The 18122-nt window shown below is 38.2% G+C and overlaps 1 protein-coding gene across 1 annotated transcript; it reads left to right on the plus strand.

The window, feature by feature from the left end:
• Window positions 1-10986: 10986 nt before the first annotated feature.
• Window positions 10987-13601, plus strand: LOC118832337 (sin3 histone deacetylase corepressor complex component SDS3-like). The gene is given in 3 exon segments (XM_036739989.1): window positions 10987-11455; window positions 11458-11930; window positions 11932-13601. Coding segments are annotated over 3 exon segments (978 nt in total). The 5' UTR covers window positions 10987-11074; the 3' UTR covers window positions 12056-13601.
• Window positions 13602-18122: the final 4521 nt, after the last annotated feature.

The raw sequence follows: 18122 nt of genomic DNA on the forward strand, positions 1-18122 counted from the left end.
AAAGGAATGCCCATCAACTGGGGAATGGCTAAACAAATTGTGGTATATGAATGTAATGGAATACTATTGTGCTAAAAGAAATAAGGAGCAGACAGACTTCATTATAACCTGGAAAGACTAATATGATCTGATGCTGAGTGAGGGGAGCAGAACCAGGAGATCATTATACACAATTACAGACACATGGTATCTGTGATGACTAACTTTGATAGACTTGGCTCCTCTCATCAATGCAAGGTACAAAGGTAGCTCCAAAAGACTCATGATGGAAAAAGCTATGCACATCCAGAGACAGAATTATGGAGTCTGAATGCAGATTGAGGCAAATTATTTAGGCTCTCTTTTTTGTTTGTTCTTCCTTCTTTTTTTGGTTTCATTTCTTCTTTCTCATGATTCATTCCATTGGTTATGAGTCTTCTTTACAACTTTACTATTATGTAAATAAGTTTAATGTGAAAGTATATGTAGAGCCTATGTCAGATTACATGAGGGGGGAGGGGGGAAGAGAGGGAGGGAGAGAATTTGGAACTCAAAAACTCATGGAACTGAATGTGGTAAACTAAAAATGAAAAATAAATTTTAACAAAAAGAAAACTTAGAAACAAGAGAACAGCAAAGAGAGAAGGGTGATCAACTCTGTCAAAGGCAGAGTACAGCTCAAGAAGGATGAGGACGGAGAAAATGTTATTGGATTTGGCAATTAAGAGAACTTTAGTAATTCTAAAGAAAGCAGTTTCACTCGAGCGATGAAGTTGGAAGCTAGACTGGAGAGAAGGAAGAAGAGAGTGAAAGGAAAGGAAGCTGAGGCTTCTCAAAGCATTTAGCCACAAAAGGCAGGAAAGATATGGAAGGATAGTTAGCAGGAATGGAAAGCTCAAGTGAGAGTTTATCGAGGATAGGGGAGATATGTGCATGTTTGTAGACAGTAGGTAAGCATCCAGTTAACGGAGAGAGATTGAAGATCAGTGAGTGGATACAGGTGAGGGAGATAGCAAGCTGATAAAGGAGATGAAATAAAATACAATGACTTGTACAAGTAGGAGGGGTAGCCTTGGCAAGAAGTGTCACCTCTTCATGTGAAAAAGGGGGGATGCAGTAGAGAGTGGTAGACTGTACCTAGTTGATGAAGGAAGGGCAGGGAAAGAAGAGGGAGTTCTTGGCAAATGGCCCTTATTTTTCAGTAAATATGAGGCAAGGGGGAGCCCTGGGAGGTTTGAGGAGAGATGAAAAGGTTTGGAAGATGTGAAGTGGCAAGTGTGATAATGTGTTAATTAGGAAAGTATAAAAGGATTGCCTAGCAGCAACGAAGGCCACAGTGAGGTTATAAAACAAACAAAAATTAGTGGACCTAGTAAGGATGGTTGCATGCATTTTTCCACTTTCACTTGGCAGGACATGTGTAGCAGGAAAGGAAGCAGGTGGTGAGAATGATCCAAGCCTGAGGCTGGTCAGGGTACAATCAGTGATTTCTTAAAGGGGGCTGGAGGATTGGAGGGAGGAAGGACTGGACAGTGGAGAGTTAAACTTGTTAACCAAAGGGTCAAGATAAGAAAAAAAGTGTGTAATTGATTAGGGGTGGTGGCCTGAAAGAATTGAGGCCTTAAAGGATGAAGAGTAACAGTAGGGACAAAGAGCAGGGTTTGACCATAGAAAGCAGAGAAAAAGGTAGAAATCTAAGGTTGTGAGTAGGCAAGGGACTTTCAGAGTTCATGAACACAGAAGTAGTGCATTTATGTGGGATGGCAAGGTCAAGGGTATAATCATCCTTATGTGTGGCTTAAGGAGAAATGAGTAAATTGATGAACTGGGAGATCAGTGTACTTGGGAGGTGGAGAGAGAAAGAATGTAAGCCAGGAACTAAATTAATTAAAGAAGAAAAAGGGCCTCCTGGAAGACTGTTATCAGCATATTAATTGAAGTGGATGTAAATTGTGTAACCCTCAAAGAGAAGTTATTGAAAGATGGAGGTAGGGAGACAACCTGGAAGTAGTATTAAGGAACAAGGAGTATTCCAATTCCTTCTCCTCCTCAACCAGTGATTTGTAGATAATGAATGAAAAGTAGCCAGTGCTGAAAAGGGTGGTCACTAAGTCTGTGTCATCAAGAAGGAACAGGTTTTAATAAGAACTAGAAGGCGGAAGGAGTGGGAAAAGATGTTATTTAAGATACAAGTTCTTTGTCCGTGAAGCAGATAATCCAAAGGGCACAGTGAAAGGCGTGAGTAGCTTCATGTTGAGACTTTGAGGGGGAATGGGAATAAGGAATTGAGCAGTCATTCAGCTGTTTCTTAGTCATGTCCAACCCTTTGTGAACCTATTTGGGGTTTGCTTGGCAAAGATACTGGAATGGTTTGCCATTTTCTTCTCTAGATCAGTTTACAGATGAGGAACTAACTGAGGCAATCTGGGCAAAGTGAACTGTCCAGGGCAATATATCTAGTGTTTGAGGCTATGTTTGAACTCCCATCGGTAAGTTTTCCTGACTCCAGTCCTAACATTCTATCCATTGCAGCACCTAGCTGCCAGGAGGTTATGGGAAATGATGTTTGGATGGTGCTGTACATGGTTTCAGAATCACTGGGATGGGGAAGGCTTGGCTAGAGTAGACTGTGTTAATCAAGTGAAAAATTGAGATCTTTTTTCAAAATCAATAGTATTATGAACTCTTGGGCAACTCCTTTCAGAGTCTTGGACAGCTGAGATGAAGGAGCAAGAATCTGGAACAGAAGAAATATTGATACTTTTCCTCCCCAAATCAGGAGACCAGGTAGGAAACTTGATGGAATGGCTCCCCCTCCCTTCATCTAAGTAGTAGAAACTGGTAATGATAGGACAGTGTTTCTCCTCTTCTCCCTTAGACTGGAGATCACTTAGATGATGCTTAAAACCTGATGGTATGGCTCTCCCCATCCAACTCCCACCAAAGGCTGGGGACCAAGCAGGAAGCTCATAGCTATCAGACAGGAGATGGGCAAGGTACCATAGTAATAAACCCTCCTCTCTTTATCTCTCCAGTAGCTGGAGGTCTGGCAAGAGATATACCAAGGAATTGACTTAATATTACAATAGTGAAGATTAATAACAAACACAACCACCACCACCAACAACAACTACAACAGAAAAATAAAACAATAATTATGTTTACAAAGTGCTTTAAGGTTTTCAAAGAGTTTTATAAATATTATCTCATTTTATCCTCACCATAACAATGAGATGTACGTTCTATTATTATTCCCATTTACAGAGGAGAAAACTGAGTCAGATAGAGGTTAAGTGACTTGTTTAGGATCATACAGCTAGTAAGTGTCTCAGGTCAAAGTTGGATGCAATGACTGCAGACCTAGTACTCTATCCACCATAGCACCTAGATATTTTTACATCTTCCAATCATCATCAGTTCTTCTACAAAACATTAATTGCTGTGCTGGTTTAAAAAGGCTTAAAAGCCTTTTTAATAACCAAGTTGTCACATTTTCCCCCAGCAATACACTAGACTGTTGTTATCCCAGTCTCCCCACACCAGTGATAGCCAAGAGATTACTCTAAGAAACATTTGTTGAAAAAATGAAACACTCAGTGTGAAATGCTTTTTATTTAAACACATGGCAACTTTGTACATTAATTATTAGAATAAAAAGAAATTTACCCCATCTATTTTTAGTTTCTTATTGGAATTTCTTAATAAATGAAAAACATACATAGAGTTTCAAGATACTTTGATATTTTGATGGATGCATAGTTCTATTCGTATGAGTAGTCCCTTTACTGATATAGGCAAGAAATCTGAGATGTCTTCTCCATCTGTGCAATTACTCTTCATATCTGTCCATAAACATTCTATAGAACATCCATCCAATATACTAGAGGCCTCCCCCTGGTAATTTTCATATTGCAGAATTACCACTGTAACACTCATAGAGTCCATATGTTCTTTCTCATTCCTGTTTTTCCTTGACTGATTTCAAGATATGAAAAGCATATGTCAGGCAGAATTAGACAGAGATGTCATGTAAAGTCCACAGAGTATTAAATGTGACATTGGAATCCTGGAGCTAGTCCAAATAATTAGAAGAATATTAATATTGTTCAAATGTGAGACTTTGATCATTTATTAATAACAACATTTGTGTGGAAGGTCAATTTTCTAAAGGGTATACCTCAAAGAAGAGGTCAGTTACCTCAACTATCTCAACTAGAATTGTGTATAAAGAGTGATAACTCTGAATAAGGTCTTCTTCCCATTGCCATTGTTGGTCCGCATGCCTGCTAAATGTCATGGATGCCTCTAATGCCATTTTCTGTAGGCTAGAGAAATTAATAATAAATGTAATTCAGAGGTTTTGCAAAGAAATCCATGAATAGATAAAGAAAATATTTTAATTTGATGGGAAATAGTCATCATCATTTTTAAAAGGGAGAACATAGCTTCCCTCTTTTTTTCTTCTGGAGACAGGTACAACCAACTCTATCAGGTGCCCTAAGGATTTTTTGTTAATTAGTGAGTTAGGAAATAATTTATATAGTAATAGTAATAAATACTACTAATAATATTTATGTAGTAGTAGTAATAATGATAATAACATTTACATGATGCTTACTATGTACCAGGCACAGTGCTAAGAGCTTGAAAATTATTATCTTATTTGATCTGCACAACAACCCTATGAGGTAGATGCTATAATTATCTTCATTTTATAGTTGGGAAAACTAATGCAAACAGCACTTAAATAATTTGCCTGAGGTCACACAGCTATTAACTGTCTAAGGCAGAATTTGACATCAAGTTTCCCTGACTCCAAGGCCAGTGATCTATCAACTTAGCTATTAAGTTGTCAAATGCTGTGAAATGCACTAACATTCTTATAATATATGATTGCTAGAAAGATTTCAATTCATATCTCTGGATAGTATAGAACATATAAGATTTCTTTTTCAAAATTACTTTAACAGGATTTTTAACATATCTTGTCTATAAATGGAATGTGCTTTTAAAAAAAGAAATCCCACAGTCTGTGGAGTAGAAGATTTTTTAAAAATGGAACAGTAACTCAAACTCAATGAAAAAGTCTCAAATGTTTTTATAATGTGAACCAGTTCACACTATTATCCATTTGTTCACTCCTTCCTCCAAAAAAAACCTGGGCCAGAAAAAAATAGAAATTTGGACTTGTGGGGATATGTAATAATTACTAGGTTAAATTTCATATGTATCCTCTAGTATTTTTCATATAAGAGTACCTAATCTCTTAGTTTTTACAACTCTTTATCTTGATTCGAGAATAGTTATTCATGTAAGAGATAGATACATCTAAATATAGCTATAGATGTAGTGTATATGTAGGCATAGATATACGCATAGATAGATTAGATGGATAGATGGATGGATGTAGAGTGTTCTGCCTTTCAAAGGTTTAACTAAGAATTTTTAAACATGGAATACATGGCAAGAAAAGTGCCTTCATTGAGGGAAGAAGGGTAAAGACCCAAGCCCCTGGTATAATGGGCAACATTCTTTCTTTGCATCATCTGATAGTTTATAGTACAAAACAATAATTATTTATAGGTATTTATTAAGTCCAAAACATATTTAAGACAATACTAGGTTCTTGTAATAATCTAGATGATTAGTGATAGGAAACTAAACAATAGTGGTGACCATATGAATGAAAGGAGAGGTCAGATGTGAATGATATTGTAGAGGTACACTGAATAAGACTCGATAATCAATTGGATATAGCAGGTGAGACAGTGAAAAGTTAAGGATGACACCTAACTTACAGACTTGGGTGACTAGAAAGATAATGGTGTGTTCAACAGAAATAGGGAAATGTGGAGTCTTGTTAGGTTGTAATGGAAGAGGAGGAAAGATGCTGACTGAGATTTGGACATGTTGAGTTCAGGATTTCTATGGTATATGGAGATGGAGATGTTCAATAGAAAGTTAATAATGAAGGTCTGGCATTCAGGAAAGAGGTTATGGCTGCATACATACACTTGGAAGACATCTGAAAGAGATCATAATTGAACTCATGGGAACTGATGAGAACATGAAGAAAGCCACCAGAGTGAAAGGAGAAAAAGGCCGAGGACAAAGTGAGTACCCATAATTAGAAGGTAGAACACGGACGACGACCCATTAAAAGATTAAAAAGCAGTTTTACATATAGAAATAGAACCAGTAATGAATATTATCAAGAAAGTTTTGGGAAGAGCAGAGTGATTATTCAAGCAGATGAGGTAGACAATACTAGAAAGAGATCAAGAAGCATAAAAATTCAGCAAGAGAGTAACTAATCAAGAGATTATTGATAACCTGGCAGAGTGTAGTTTCAGTTAAATTTTGAAGTCCAGGCCAGATTGCAAGGGGATGAAGAATGGAAGGAGAAGTAGGAACAAGAAGTTTAGAAAGCTTTAAAAAATTTCACAGGATTCTAGCCATGAAAAAAAAGATGTATCACTCAATAACTTTGTATTTTAAATATTTATTCTTTCTAAGTAGGGGCTAATTAGGCCATGCATGTGTGGCTTACCAGGGATGGAGAGACAGAGACAGAGACAGACAGAGACACAGACACAGAGAGAGAGAGAGAGACAGAGAGATAGAGAGAGAGAGAGAGAGAGAGAGAGAGAGAGAGAGAGAGAGAGAGGCAGACAGAGACACAGAGACAGATGCAAAGAGAGACAGAGAGAGACAGAGAAACAGAGAGACAGAGACAGACAAACAGATAGAGATGGACAGATATATATTACCCTAACCCTAATTGTGAGAAGCAAATGGTCCAGATCCTTCTTTCAAAGGCCAACCTCTCTCATCCAAAACTATTATCATTATCTTGTATAAGTCAACTCTACATAACCATTTCTAAGATAATAGTGGTTTAGACCTGGGTATTAGGAGAGGGAGTTTATCTGACATCTAGATCCTAGTTGATTAGCTACATGCTGTTACCCAAGCAGTGTATTGGGTGGAGAGAGGGAAGGGAGGGAGGTATAGAAGGAAGCATATCGTTGTGGGCTACATGACAGATTGTAGATGCTCTTAACATTCCCACAGAAGTTAGGTGGTGCAGTGGATAGAGCACTGAGCCTGAAGTATAGAAAACTTGAATTATATTCTGGATCCAGACACTTACTCATTGGGTGAGTCATTTTAGCTGTCTGTCTCAGCAAAATGGAGATAATAATAGCACCTATGTCCCTGGATTGCTGTGAGGATCAAACAAGATACTATTTGTAAAGTACGTAGCTTGGCAGACAGTAGGGACTTCACAAATACGTGTTTCTTTTCTTTCTCCCTCCTGACTAGGCTTAAGCTGATTTCCCAGAAGAGAAACCTCCACATATACAGATTGCTCCCCAAGCCATAGACTTCTTTGCACCAGTCTCACTAACTGATCAGGTCTCATCAAAGCTCCACTCTAGCCTACTGCCAGTCTGTGCCACCAGCCTGTCTTCTTCCTTTGAAGTTAATAAGCATTGTACAGAGCCTGTTTAATACCCTGCCCAGCTGTAGTTTTCTCACACTTGATCATATGCTGCAGTGAGGTAAATGGGCCACCTCTCCTTGACAAGGGATGAATGCCCTATATGACATGTGGATTTCCCTTGTCCTGAGTCTTCATTGTTCCACTGATGATAACTGCTCTGACACCAATTCTAGTTCCTGGCTAGCTCACAAACTGATGGTTTGTGTCTGGAAAGGTGTTATAAATTAACATGGGAAACCCGGAGATGGAGAGATATAGCAGTGTCTAGACACAAATATGGCCTCAGTTCCTTCCTGACAGCTCTGCATATCTAATGTTACGGTAACATCCAGGTAAACATATAGCACCCTCTAGAAGAAGAGGAAACACTGGCTAGAGAGACAGACTAAATCAGACAGAAACTAGTTCATAGTTAGAGGCATGGAAAGTGAAAAGAAGTCATAACCAGTCAGGGAAGGAAAGAGGAAGAAGGATATCAACACAGCAGGGAACCATAACTTGGAAGAGCACCTGAGACCTTTATCTTTGCTGGCATTATGAGACATATGAACTATAGGATTGCTTGACTCTTAGCAATCCCAAACTCTTCCCTCTTGGAGAGGGATCATCAGGGGGAAGGTTTACCTAGGGCAGGACTTCAAATTAATTAATCAATTATGAAGAATGTATTAAATGTCTGCTGTCTGACCAGTACTTGCTAGATGCTGGAGATACAAAACAGAAGTGAAAGTCTCTTTCCTAATGGAGTTTACATTCCATTGCAGAAGATATCAAATAAGTATGCAAGTATATGCAATATCAGTGGGCTATAATCCATCTGATGGATGGTCCCTAGGGAGGCAGAGGGCTGCAAGAAGCTTTGTTTGACTCCCATTAATTCTGAGATGTGTGTATGTGTGTGTGTGTGTGTGTGTGTGTGTGTGTGTATGTGTGTGTGTTGCAATAGGTTGATATAATACTATAAGCCTGAAAGACTGTATAGTTTCCTGGGGAGGCTCAACAAAGGTGGGTTATTGGACATCAAGTGAAAATTCTTTGCATTTTTGTCAGATTAAGTAAAACCAAATTCAATATTTTATTACCTTCAGAGCTTGCAAAGGAGGTAAAGACACTTAGAGAGACATATCACAAATTTTTAATTCTCTTTGGAGATGTCGGCAAAGAAATAGAAATAAAGAGTATAATTACTGAGGCCCCTTCAAGCCCAAATCCAGTTCATACAAACCTGGCTCTTTTGTAATGTACCATGGATAAGAAAAGTTTTTGCTACCACATTTGGACCCAAAGAACTTGTTTGGATTGAATAAAAACTGGACACTAAATGATTATCACCATTTGCCTCTGAGGACAGAACTTAAACCAGAACAATTTAGATTCCAAAGCATGTATCTGCTAATTGCCAATTAAAGGCAATGGTGCAAGCTAATGTGACATCAAAAGAAAGGAAAGAACACTACAAATAATTAGAACTCTGCTCACGGCCTACTAGAAGAGGATACCCTGCAGTAAAGAAGTGACAATACAGTAGCTGAGAAATGTGATCAAGAGAAAAAAGTGAAATTCTTATGGGACAAAGACACATAATTCTGATAAGAACAGAAGGAACTATCAAACAAGAATGATGCGATTGAATGGGGAGTTCATCATTCATAGTATATTTGTAAAAACATATGAAAAAATTATAGTCATATAAAATGCTCTAATTCATTATTGATTAGAGAAATGTACATTAAAACTATCTTGAGATATCATTTTACACCTACTAAACTGGCTAAAATGATAAAAGGGGAAAGTTAAAAATGTTGGAGAGGATGTGGAAAAATTGGGACATTAATTCATTGCTTGTGGAATTATGAAATGATCCAACCATTTTGGAGAGCAACCTAGAATCATGCCCAAAGAGTTATTAAACTACCTGTCCAACCTTTGACCCAGAAATACCACTACTTGGTCTATTTCCAAAGATGATTATGGGAAAAGGAAAAGAACTTTTATGTCCTAAAATGTTTATAGCAACTTTCTTTGTGGTGACAAAGAACTGGAAATTGGAGGGATGCCCATCAATTGAGGAACAATTGAACAAATTTTTGTATATGATTCTGATGGAAAACTATTGTACTATAAGAAATGATGAGCTCAATGATTTTAGAAAAATATGGAAAGACTTGCATGAAATAATGAAGAATGAAATGAGCAGAACCAAGAGAACATTGTATACAGTAACAGCAATATTATTTTGAGAACTTTGAGAAAATAAGTATTATTTTATTATAAATACCCAAATTAACTATAAAAGACATATGAAGAAAGATTCTATGTGCATCCAGATGGGAACTAATAAATCAAAGTATATATAGAATAATTATATATATATATAAAATATTATATATACATATATTATATATATATAAAACATGTGCACATACAAACACACACCCATTTATATCTAATGAGGGGGAAGAGAAAAAAAGAAAAAAATGCATGAAAATTTTGACATATATTTGAAAGAAATAGCAAGTTATGCATAATAGATTTGAACTTTCATATGCAATCACCTTTTTGTATTGTACTATGTTATGAAAAATGCTTGTTTTATTCCACAAATTAAAAATAAAAATATGCATAGAAACTGGAAGGGTAGATGACTGGGAATGAATATAAAAGACTGACACCATCTTAGAAGAATATTTCATGAGAGTTAATATTCATCCAATGCTGAGGTTAATAATGGATGCTTAGGGAAACAAAAAAAGGGGAGATGTTTTTTTTTTAAATTTATACTGTGGAAAAGCAGAGCCATCAAATTAGGTGGATTATATTGGTGCTAGAATAGATGATAATAATGGAAGAGGACAGAACCATTCATCTATTATTTTGATCCTGTGTCTTTGCCAAGGAAAATGACCTTTAGATTAGAAAAGACATAAGAAAAAATATTGAAAAGGGAGATAAAACTCAATGATTGTGAAGAGATAGTAAGCAAATGCCTACCTGCTCTGAATGAGTCCAAATAAAAAGGTGTTGGTGACCTACATGCCAGGGCACTAAAAAAAAGCTGGTGAATGAGATTGCTGGGCCACTGTTAGTGTGATCTTTGAAAGATTGTAGATAATGGGAGATGGGCTACAAAACTAGAGAAGTATAACTATTTTTCCCTCTGTCCAAAAAAGATAAAGAAGTGGGATATATACCAGATGCCAGTGAGCTTGACTCTGATTATTGGCAAAATTCTATTCTGTTGTTGTTGTTGTTAAGAAGTGGTTTGGTCAGCAGTTGGAAAAGGAAATAATTATTATTAAGAATCAACATGATTTCATCAAGAACAACCCTTGCTACATTATTTGTGTGGAGTGGGGGAATAGTAGGCTAGTAGACCAAGGGAACGTAATGAATGTGATACATAAATATCAGAAAAGAATTTGTCAGAATCTTTTGTCCCATCTTTGTGAATAAGAAAGAGATAATGGGCGGAGCTTGAAGGCGGCGGAGGTGGCGGCCGAGGCCAAGGCGGCCGCTTCCTGGGCTTCCTCGGCAACTCTGAGCCCGAGGCCGACACCTCCCGCAGCCCCAGGCCCGGGCGGCGGCGTCATGAGTGCGGCCGGGCTGCTGGCTCCGGCCCCGGCCGGAGCGCCACCCGCACCGGAGTACTGCCCGGAGGAGGAGGAGGAGCTGGAGAGCGCCGAGGACGACGAGCGGAGTTGCCGCGGCCGCGAGTCCGACGAAGATACTGAGGATGCTAGTGAAACTGACCTGGCAAAGCACGATGAGGAGGATTATGTTGAAATGAAGGAACAGATGTATCAGGACAAATTGGCATCTCTGAAGAGACAATTACAACAACTGCAGGAAGGTACATTACAAGAATATCAGAAAAGGATGAAAAAACTGGACCAGCAGTACAAAGAAAGGATACGAAATGCAGAACTTTTCCTTCAGCTGGAAACAGAACAGGTGGAGAGGAATTACATTATAAGGAGAAGAAGGCTGCTGTGAAGGAGTTTGAGGACAAGAAGGTGGAGCTAAAGGAGAACCTGATTGCCGAGCTTGAGGAAAAGAAGAAGATGATTGAAAATGAGAAGCTGACCATGGAGCTGACAGGAGATTCCATGGAAGTGAAGCCTATCATGACAAGAAAATTGAGGCGGCGGCCGAATGATCCAGTTCCAATCCCAGACAAGAGGAGGAAACCTGCCCCTGCCCAGCTGAACTATTTGTTAACAGACGAACAAATCATGGAGGACCTCAGGACGTTAAATAAGCTTAAATCACCCAAGAGACCAGCATCTCCCTCTTCTCCAGAGCATCTCCCTTCTACACCTGCAGAGTCCCCTGCCCAGCGGTTCGAAGCTCGGATAGAAGATGGCAAACTCTACTATGATAAAAGATGGTACCACAAGAGCCAAGCTATCTATCTGGAGTCAAAAGAGAACACCAAGATCAGGTGTGATCAGTTCTGTTGGTGCCAATGAGATCTGGGTTCGGAAGACGAGTGACAGCACAAAGATGAGGATCTACCTGGGGCAGCTTCAGCGAGGGCTCTTTGTGATCCGCCGGCGTTCGGCTGCGTGACACCCTCCCCTCCCCCACCGTGGCTTTTCCTCAAATGGCTTTTGGTTTTGGTTTTTGTTCTTAAGAGAAATTAAACTTACAGGGAATAACAGCAACTCCGCCTTGGAAACGGACAACACTGTGTTACGGATCCTGCAACCACTTTTGTGGCTGGCCACATACTCCTTGGATTAGTTCTTGGCCCTTCCACGCAGCCACCACCTTGATCTCTTCCATGCTTCACCTTGAGACTTTGTTACATTCAGAGGAGACACACGCACACGCGTGTGCGCGCGCACACATATACACGCACGCAGAAAGGGAATCTTTGTGTATGTGCATGCGTGTGCATGCATGTCTGTACACATTGGTTTTGGTTGATGAAAAATGATTTCAGATGTCTTCATGTGTTTATACTCTTAAAAGTGGAGGTCAAGGTGGTGGTGGTGGGGGAGGCGTGGCAGCATTTGCATTTTCTTATAGTTTAATGTTTTGGATATGATCCATGCAAGTCACATAGCCTTGTCCCAGGTCAAGAGCTAGATTTGCTATTTCTCCAGCAGCCTCAGGGCAGAGGTCTGAGCAGGAGATAAATTCTCCTGGTTCTCAGCTGCCACTGTGAAATACTTTCTGTAACAGCTGGCACATGCCAGCGATTCCACTGGATGAGCATCTAAAGATTTGCCCGGGATTCCAGGTGCCCTGGAAGAAATGGGGAGAAGGTTAAGAATTCATAATACGTTGATGTTACCATCTTTTGAATAACATTTAATCCTTGGTTAAATCCCAAGACATTTGCAAGCTTTTTTAAAAAAAGATTTGGACAAAAATATCCTTTGGAGAAGACTGTGTCTTGTTAGTGTTTTTTTTCCCCTAACCACAAATAGATGAAGAGGGGTGCATACTGAAGTCTTAGGTTAATTGAGTTGTCCACAAATAGAAGGTAAAGGAGACTGTTAGCAATGGTGTAATCACTGATAGGTGTATTCCCACATAAAATTCAGGATTATTTCCTCTTGCTCATTCAGTTATAGCTCATTGACCATTCTGGAACAACTAACAAACAGAAGAGACTTTTTTGGAGGATCGTGCTCTTCGATTCCAACAGGGCTGGCACAAGCTGAAACGGAATTGTCCCTGCCTTGGCTATTGGTGAACTTGGCACTTGACCAGATGGAATCCAAATGCCACACTGTACTTTATGCCCCCCATCATTCTCCACTCCCCGCTCTGTTGTCTCCTCCCCCCTCCTCTTTTGATAACTGGAGAAATGACTCAGTAGTTAATAGTATTTTCTATAATAGTGATGTCATTTTGAATGTTTGTAGTGACCTTGACATTAGGACCTCAGAGGCAGTTAGCAGCAGGAATCATGTGTCCTACTCAATCTGTTTGTTGTAAATGGTTTCATTTACCCTGAGGGATTCTTGTTGACCTCATATCTCTTGATACACCATGGAAATGACTTTGGGATTAGAACTAGTGTAATTACCTTCGTTAGGGTGTTAACTTCAACAGAAACTAAGGATACTTGATTTGGAGTGAACATTTATAAAGCTTTATTTTCAATATGAAAAAAAAAAAAAGAAAGAGATAATGGGGCTAGAAGACAGGACACTTAGGTAGATTCAGACTAGGTTGAGTTATTAGGCACTAAGTGTAGCTATTAATAGCTAGGTATCCAATTGGAAGGTGGTGTAAGAGTGACCCAGAGATCTATCTTCAGCCTTATTAGTTTCACACATTTATTAATAATTAAGATGAAACCAAGCTTATAAAATTTTCAGAAAACACATAGATGAGAAGGAAAACTAACAAACTGAATGTTAGATTCAGAAACCAAAATAAGACCATGACAAGATAGAATAATGAACCACAATTTAATGAGATTAATTCAATGAGGATGTAGTCAAAGCCATGCACTTGAGTTAAAAAATCAATTGAATAGGTATAGGGGAAAGCAAACCTAGCTGGACAACTCTTTTGCAAAAGACCTAAGGGTTTTAGATAGACTTCAAACAATATATGTGTCAAATGTGTAACATAATATTTCAAAAGACTAATGCAGGATTTTTGATAGGTGGATGAGGGTAGTCTAGACACATAATTTATTTCACTGGTATAGGGAGCTCCTGGTAAGGAAATTCCCTCTACCGATACTTTCAATTTCAATTTCAATTTCAAGACTTAGAGTATTGCCTGAGGAATAGAAAATGTACGTGGTTTATTCAGGATCACACAGTTAGTATGTGTCAGAGGTAGGAACTGAACCCAGTCTTTCCCTCTATTCACTGTACCGTACCTCGTCAATCATTTTAGCATACATGAATAGAAGTAAGCTGTGCATAGTGAAGTGTATAATATGGCTATATTTTTCCATGGACAGACTGATACCCAAGTATTGAGTTCAGTCTTGGGCTCAACATATTAGAAAAGATATTTATTGCCTGGAACATAGCCAGAAGAGGGTTACTAAGAGAATGTGGGAACTGATGACTCTATCCCACATAAGAATCATTGAATAAATTTGAAATGTTTAGTCTGGAAAAGAGATGACTTTAGACTAAGCAGGAGTAGGGAGGAAGGCACGACAGTAGTATTCAGACACATTAAAGGGTTGGTTTTTGATTTTGTTTATTTTTGGTAAGAAACTTAAAGCTTTATAAAGTTGTATAAAGATTTCAGAGACCTAAAAGATCATCCTTTCATTTTACAGATGAGGGAACTGGGTATAAGAGAGATCAAATGACTTTCCCCAGATCACACTGGTAATAAGTAGCAGATCTGGCATTGAGCTGAGATCCTCTGACTCCTAGTCCAGTACCTTTTTAATTTATTCTACTTTACTCCACTAAATAAAACGAGGACATTTAGAAAGTTCAAGACACATAGCTTCTAGTAACTAATCATTTTATTAATTCTGTTAGCATTTTATTAATAAAAGGGTCAATGAAACTCGTGAATGCCAAAGACCAGTTGTGGAAGTGGGTTCATAGTTGATATGCCCTTGGAAAAGTGGGTGTTCAAGAGGGTGGTAATCAAGTATGATTGGTTAACAATTAATGATAGAGGGACCTATTCTAATGAGGGGCTGGGAGAGTCACTCTTGGACAAAGGGATTACCTCTCTACTGAGACCAATCACAGCCTTGGGCAACTCAGGCAGAAGATTTACCTCCAACCAAATTAGCCTAAGTGGAACACAATGGGCAGAAATTCATTTTAGATTAGAAGTCTGATCTAGGTGGGTAGAGTAGCAGTACCCAGAAAGAGGAGAATGTTAATCTTTTCTTCCATCAGCCCTGTCCTTAAGAGACTGGGCTTTGGAGAAGGAGGTAAGACAGAGAAAAAAGCTTAGGTTTCCCCAATTTTAATAATTGGCTATTAATATGAGAGAAAAATAATCATTTCTCTCAATATGGAGTGTTGTAGAGAAAAATTTAAGATCATTGAAGGGGGTTATTGTTGTTGATCATTTCTTTCAGTCATGTTGAACTCATCATGATCCCATTTTGGGTTTTCTTGGCAGATACTGGAGTGATTTGCTATCTCCTTCTCCAGTTCATTTCACAGATGAGGAAACTGAGGCAAACAGGGTAAAGCGATTTGTCCAGGGCCACATAGTAAATAAGTGTCTGAGGCCAGAATTGAACTCAGGAAGATGAGTATTCTTGACTACAGGCCTAGCACTCTATCCAATGAGCCCCCTAGTTGGCTTTACAAGGGAAAGTACCCTAAAAATTAAAGAAAGAACAAAATAGAATGGGCTGTTTTAGAAGGCAGTAAGTTACATTTCCCTAAAGGTCTTCAAGCAAAGGCTGACAGTTGCTGGGGACATTAAAGCGGGAATTCCTGCTCTGATATTTGCTAGACAAGAATGATGATTCTTCCTAATCTGATATCCTCTGATAATATGGAATCATTTTTCCTTGCTTTATTTTTGATAAAGTATTGAACTAGGAAACAGTTTCAATTTTTATATAAAATCATATTCTGAATACCTCCAGATGAATGTGTGTTTCTTTTCAGGTATTTTTAGAGTTTAAAATATTCATTCAAACTCTTTTGAGTTTCTGAACATGCCATATAATTATCAATTATTAATATGACTTCCATGCGACATACAAATATATACACAAGTGAAAATAAACAAAGAATAAATAAATCTAAAATGAATCCACATGGTCAGAAAGCATTTATTTAGGGAATGGGGAGAGTACAGGACAGTTCTCTCCCTCTGGCAACTACAGTGCAGGGTCCCCTAGCAGCAGTCAACAGTAAGAAAAAAAATGAACTTGGATTTGAAAAAAAAAAGGGGAAAAGCAGTGATCATAGAGTGATGAGTGATCATCAGAGGCCCAAGGCTTGCAAAATAATGAAAATATGTTAGATAAAGAATGACAATGGAAAAGTTAGATAATATTTTGAGTTAAAATTATTGCTTCAGTGCCCTTTATAATAAAATTTGGTGAAAAATTTCAGAACTCTAAAAAACCTCTCTAGATTAGATTAGAACATTGGGATAATTCCCTTTTTAATATTTAGTGGATAAATCTTCCACAAATTAGGGAAGACTTCTTATCAAAAATTTTGAAATGGAAAGGAACTCCAAGAGGTAAAATTATTTTGCCCCCAACTTTAAACAGGGCAAATTATTGTGATATTAAGGTCCTAGGCTCCCTAGGGGTTACTTTTATAGATAAGATCATAAATCTAGAGCTAGAATGGACTCCAGAGGCAATCAAGTCCAATTTACTCCTTTTTTTTTACAGATAAGAAGACTGAGGCTCTGGGAGTTCACATAATTAAAAAGAAGCAAAGACAGGATTTAAAAACAAGTCTACTGTCTTCAGAACCACTGTTCTTTCTACTCTACCATGTTGTCTCTCTTCAAATTCAGTTGAATTCAACAAACATTTTTTAGAACATTCTATGTTTGAGACATTGTTTTAAGAAATAAAGCCTAAATAAGATAAATATTTTGACCCTAATGAGCTTATCTAGTAAGAGAGATAGATGTGTGTGTGTGAATATGTATGTATATATTCACACACACATATATACATATGTATATATGTATATGTGTGTGTAAGCAATAAGTGTAGAAGTGTTAGATAAGGCAGAATATGAAAAAAGGAGTTAGGCAATTAAGAGCTATGAGATATTTGAAGATGGCAAGATCACTAGAATCAGGTAAAGTTTCATGGAGGAAGTAGAACAGGTGAGCATTTAAAAATGAAGATATGAAAAAAATTCAACTGGAGGTGAGTAGAGTCCTTTTTAGGTAAAGCAAAACAGAACCAACAAAAGCATAGGGACAGAAAAGGACAGGATGAAGGTAGAGGAGGATAATTACTCCTGATTTGTATGAAACGTTGTATGAGATGAGACTGGAAAGATAGTTTATAGCTCAATTTATAGTCAGCCTTAAGTTTCATGGTAAAGTTTACTCTTTGATAAGAGGTGTAGCTGTAGTGAAGTTTTTTTGCTTTAAAGAGAGGTCCGTCATGTTATATGGTGCATTATGAAAATACTTGGGCATCTGGGTCAAAAGATGGGTAGGAGGCAGGATAGATAGAAGATAAAAAGACCATTTTGCCATGCTAGTGACATAATGCACCAGTTCTAGGTTGCCTCCCTAATCCGTGCTGGTTCTGGAGCTACATGCCCAAAAGGTGAGCTGCCAATGGTTTTACACATAATCCTGTCAGGAGCTATCCTCTTAACCTGTAGCCCATGAGCCCTTGCTGATAATGCTTCTCTTTAACAATCAGCCAGAAGACCTAGTTCTTTAGTAAAGACATTTACCCAAATAGCATAGCAAGAGAAATAGTTCTTAAATTTCCCTCTAAAACTTGTGGTTCTCTTTCCCACAAATACATACGAAGTCCATAGGGAAAAGAGTAAAATAGTAGTGAAGACCACCAAATGGGATCGTGAAGAGTTGGATGTGACTGCAACAAGTGAACAACAAAAAAGTGAAAAACACACATGGACAAGGCAACTTACAATACTATAAATGTAGGACTTTAATGCCCTTTATTTAAAGGGTCCTCATGAATTCCTGATAAGGTATGGTAACAGCGATA

Source organism: Trichosurus vulpecula, chromosome 1, assembly GCF_011100635.1.
Source record: "Trichosurus vulpecula isolate mTriVul1 chromosome 1, mTriVul1.pri, whole genome shotgun sequence".
NCBI lineage: Eukaryota > Metazoa > Chordata > Mammalia > Diprotodontia > Phalangeridae > Trichosurus > Trichosurus vulpecula.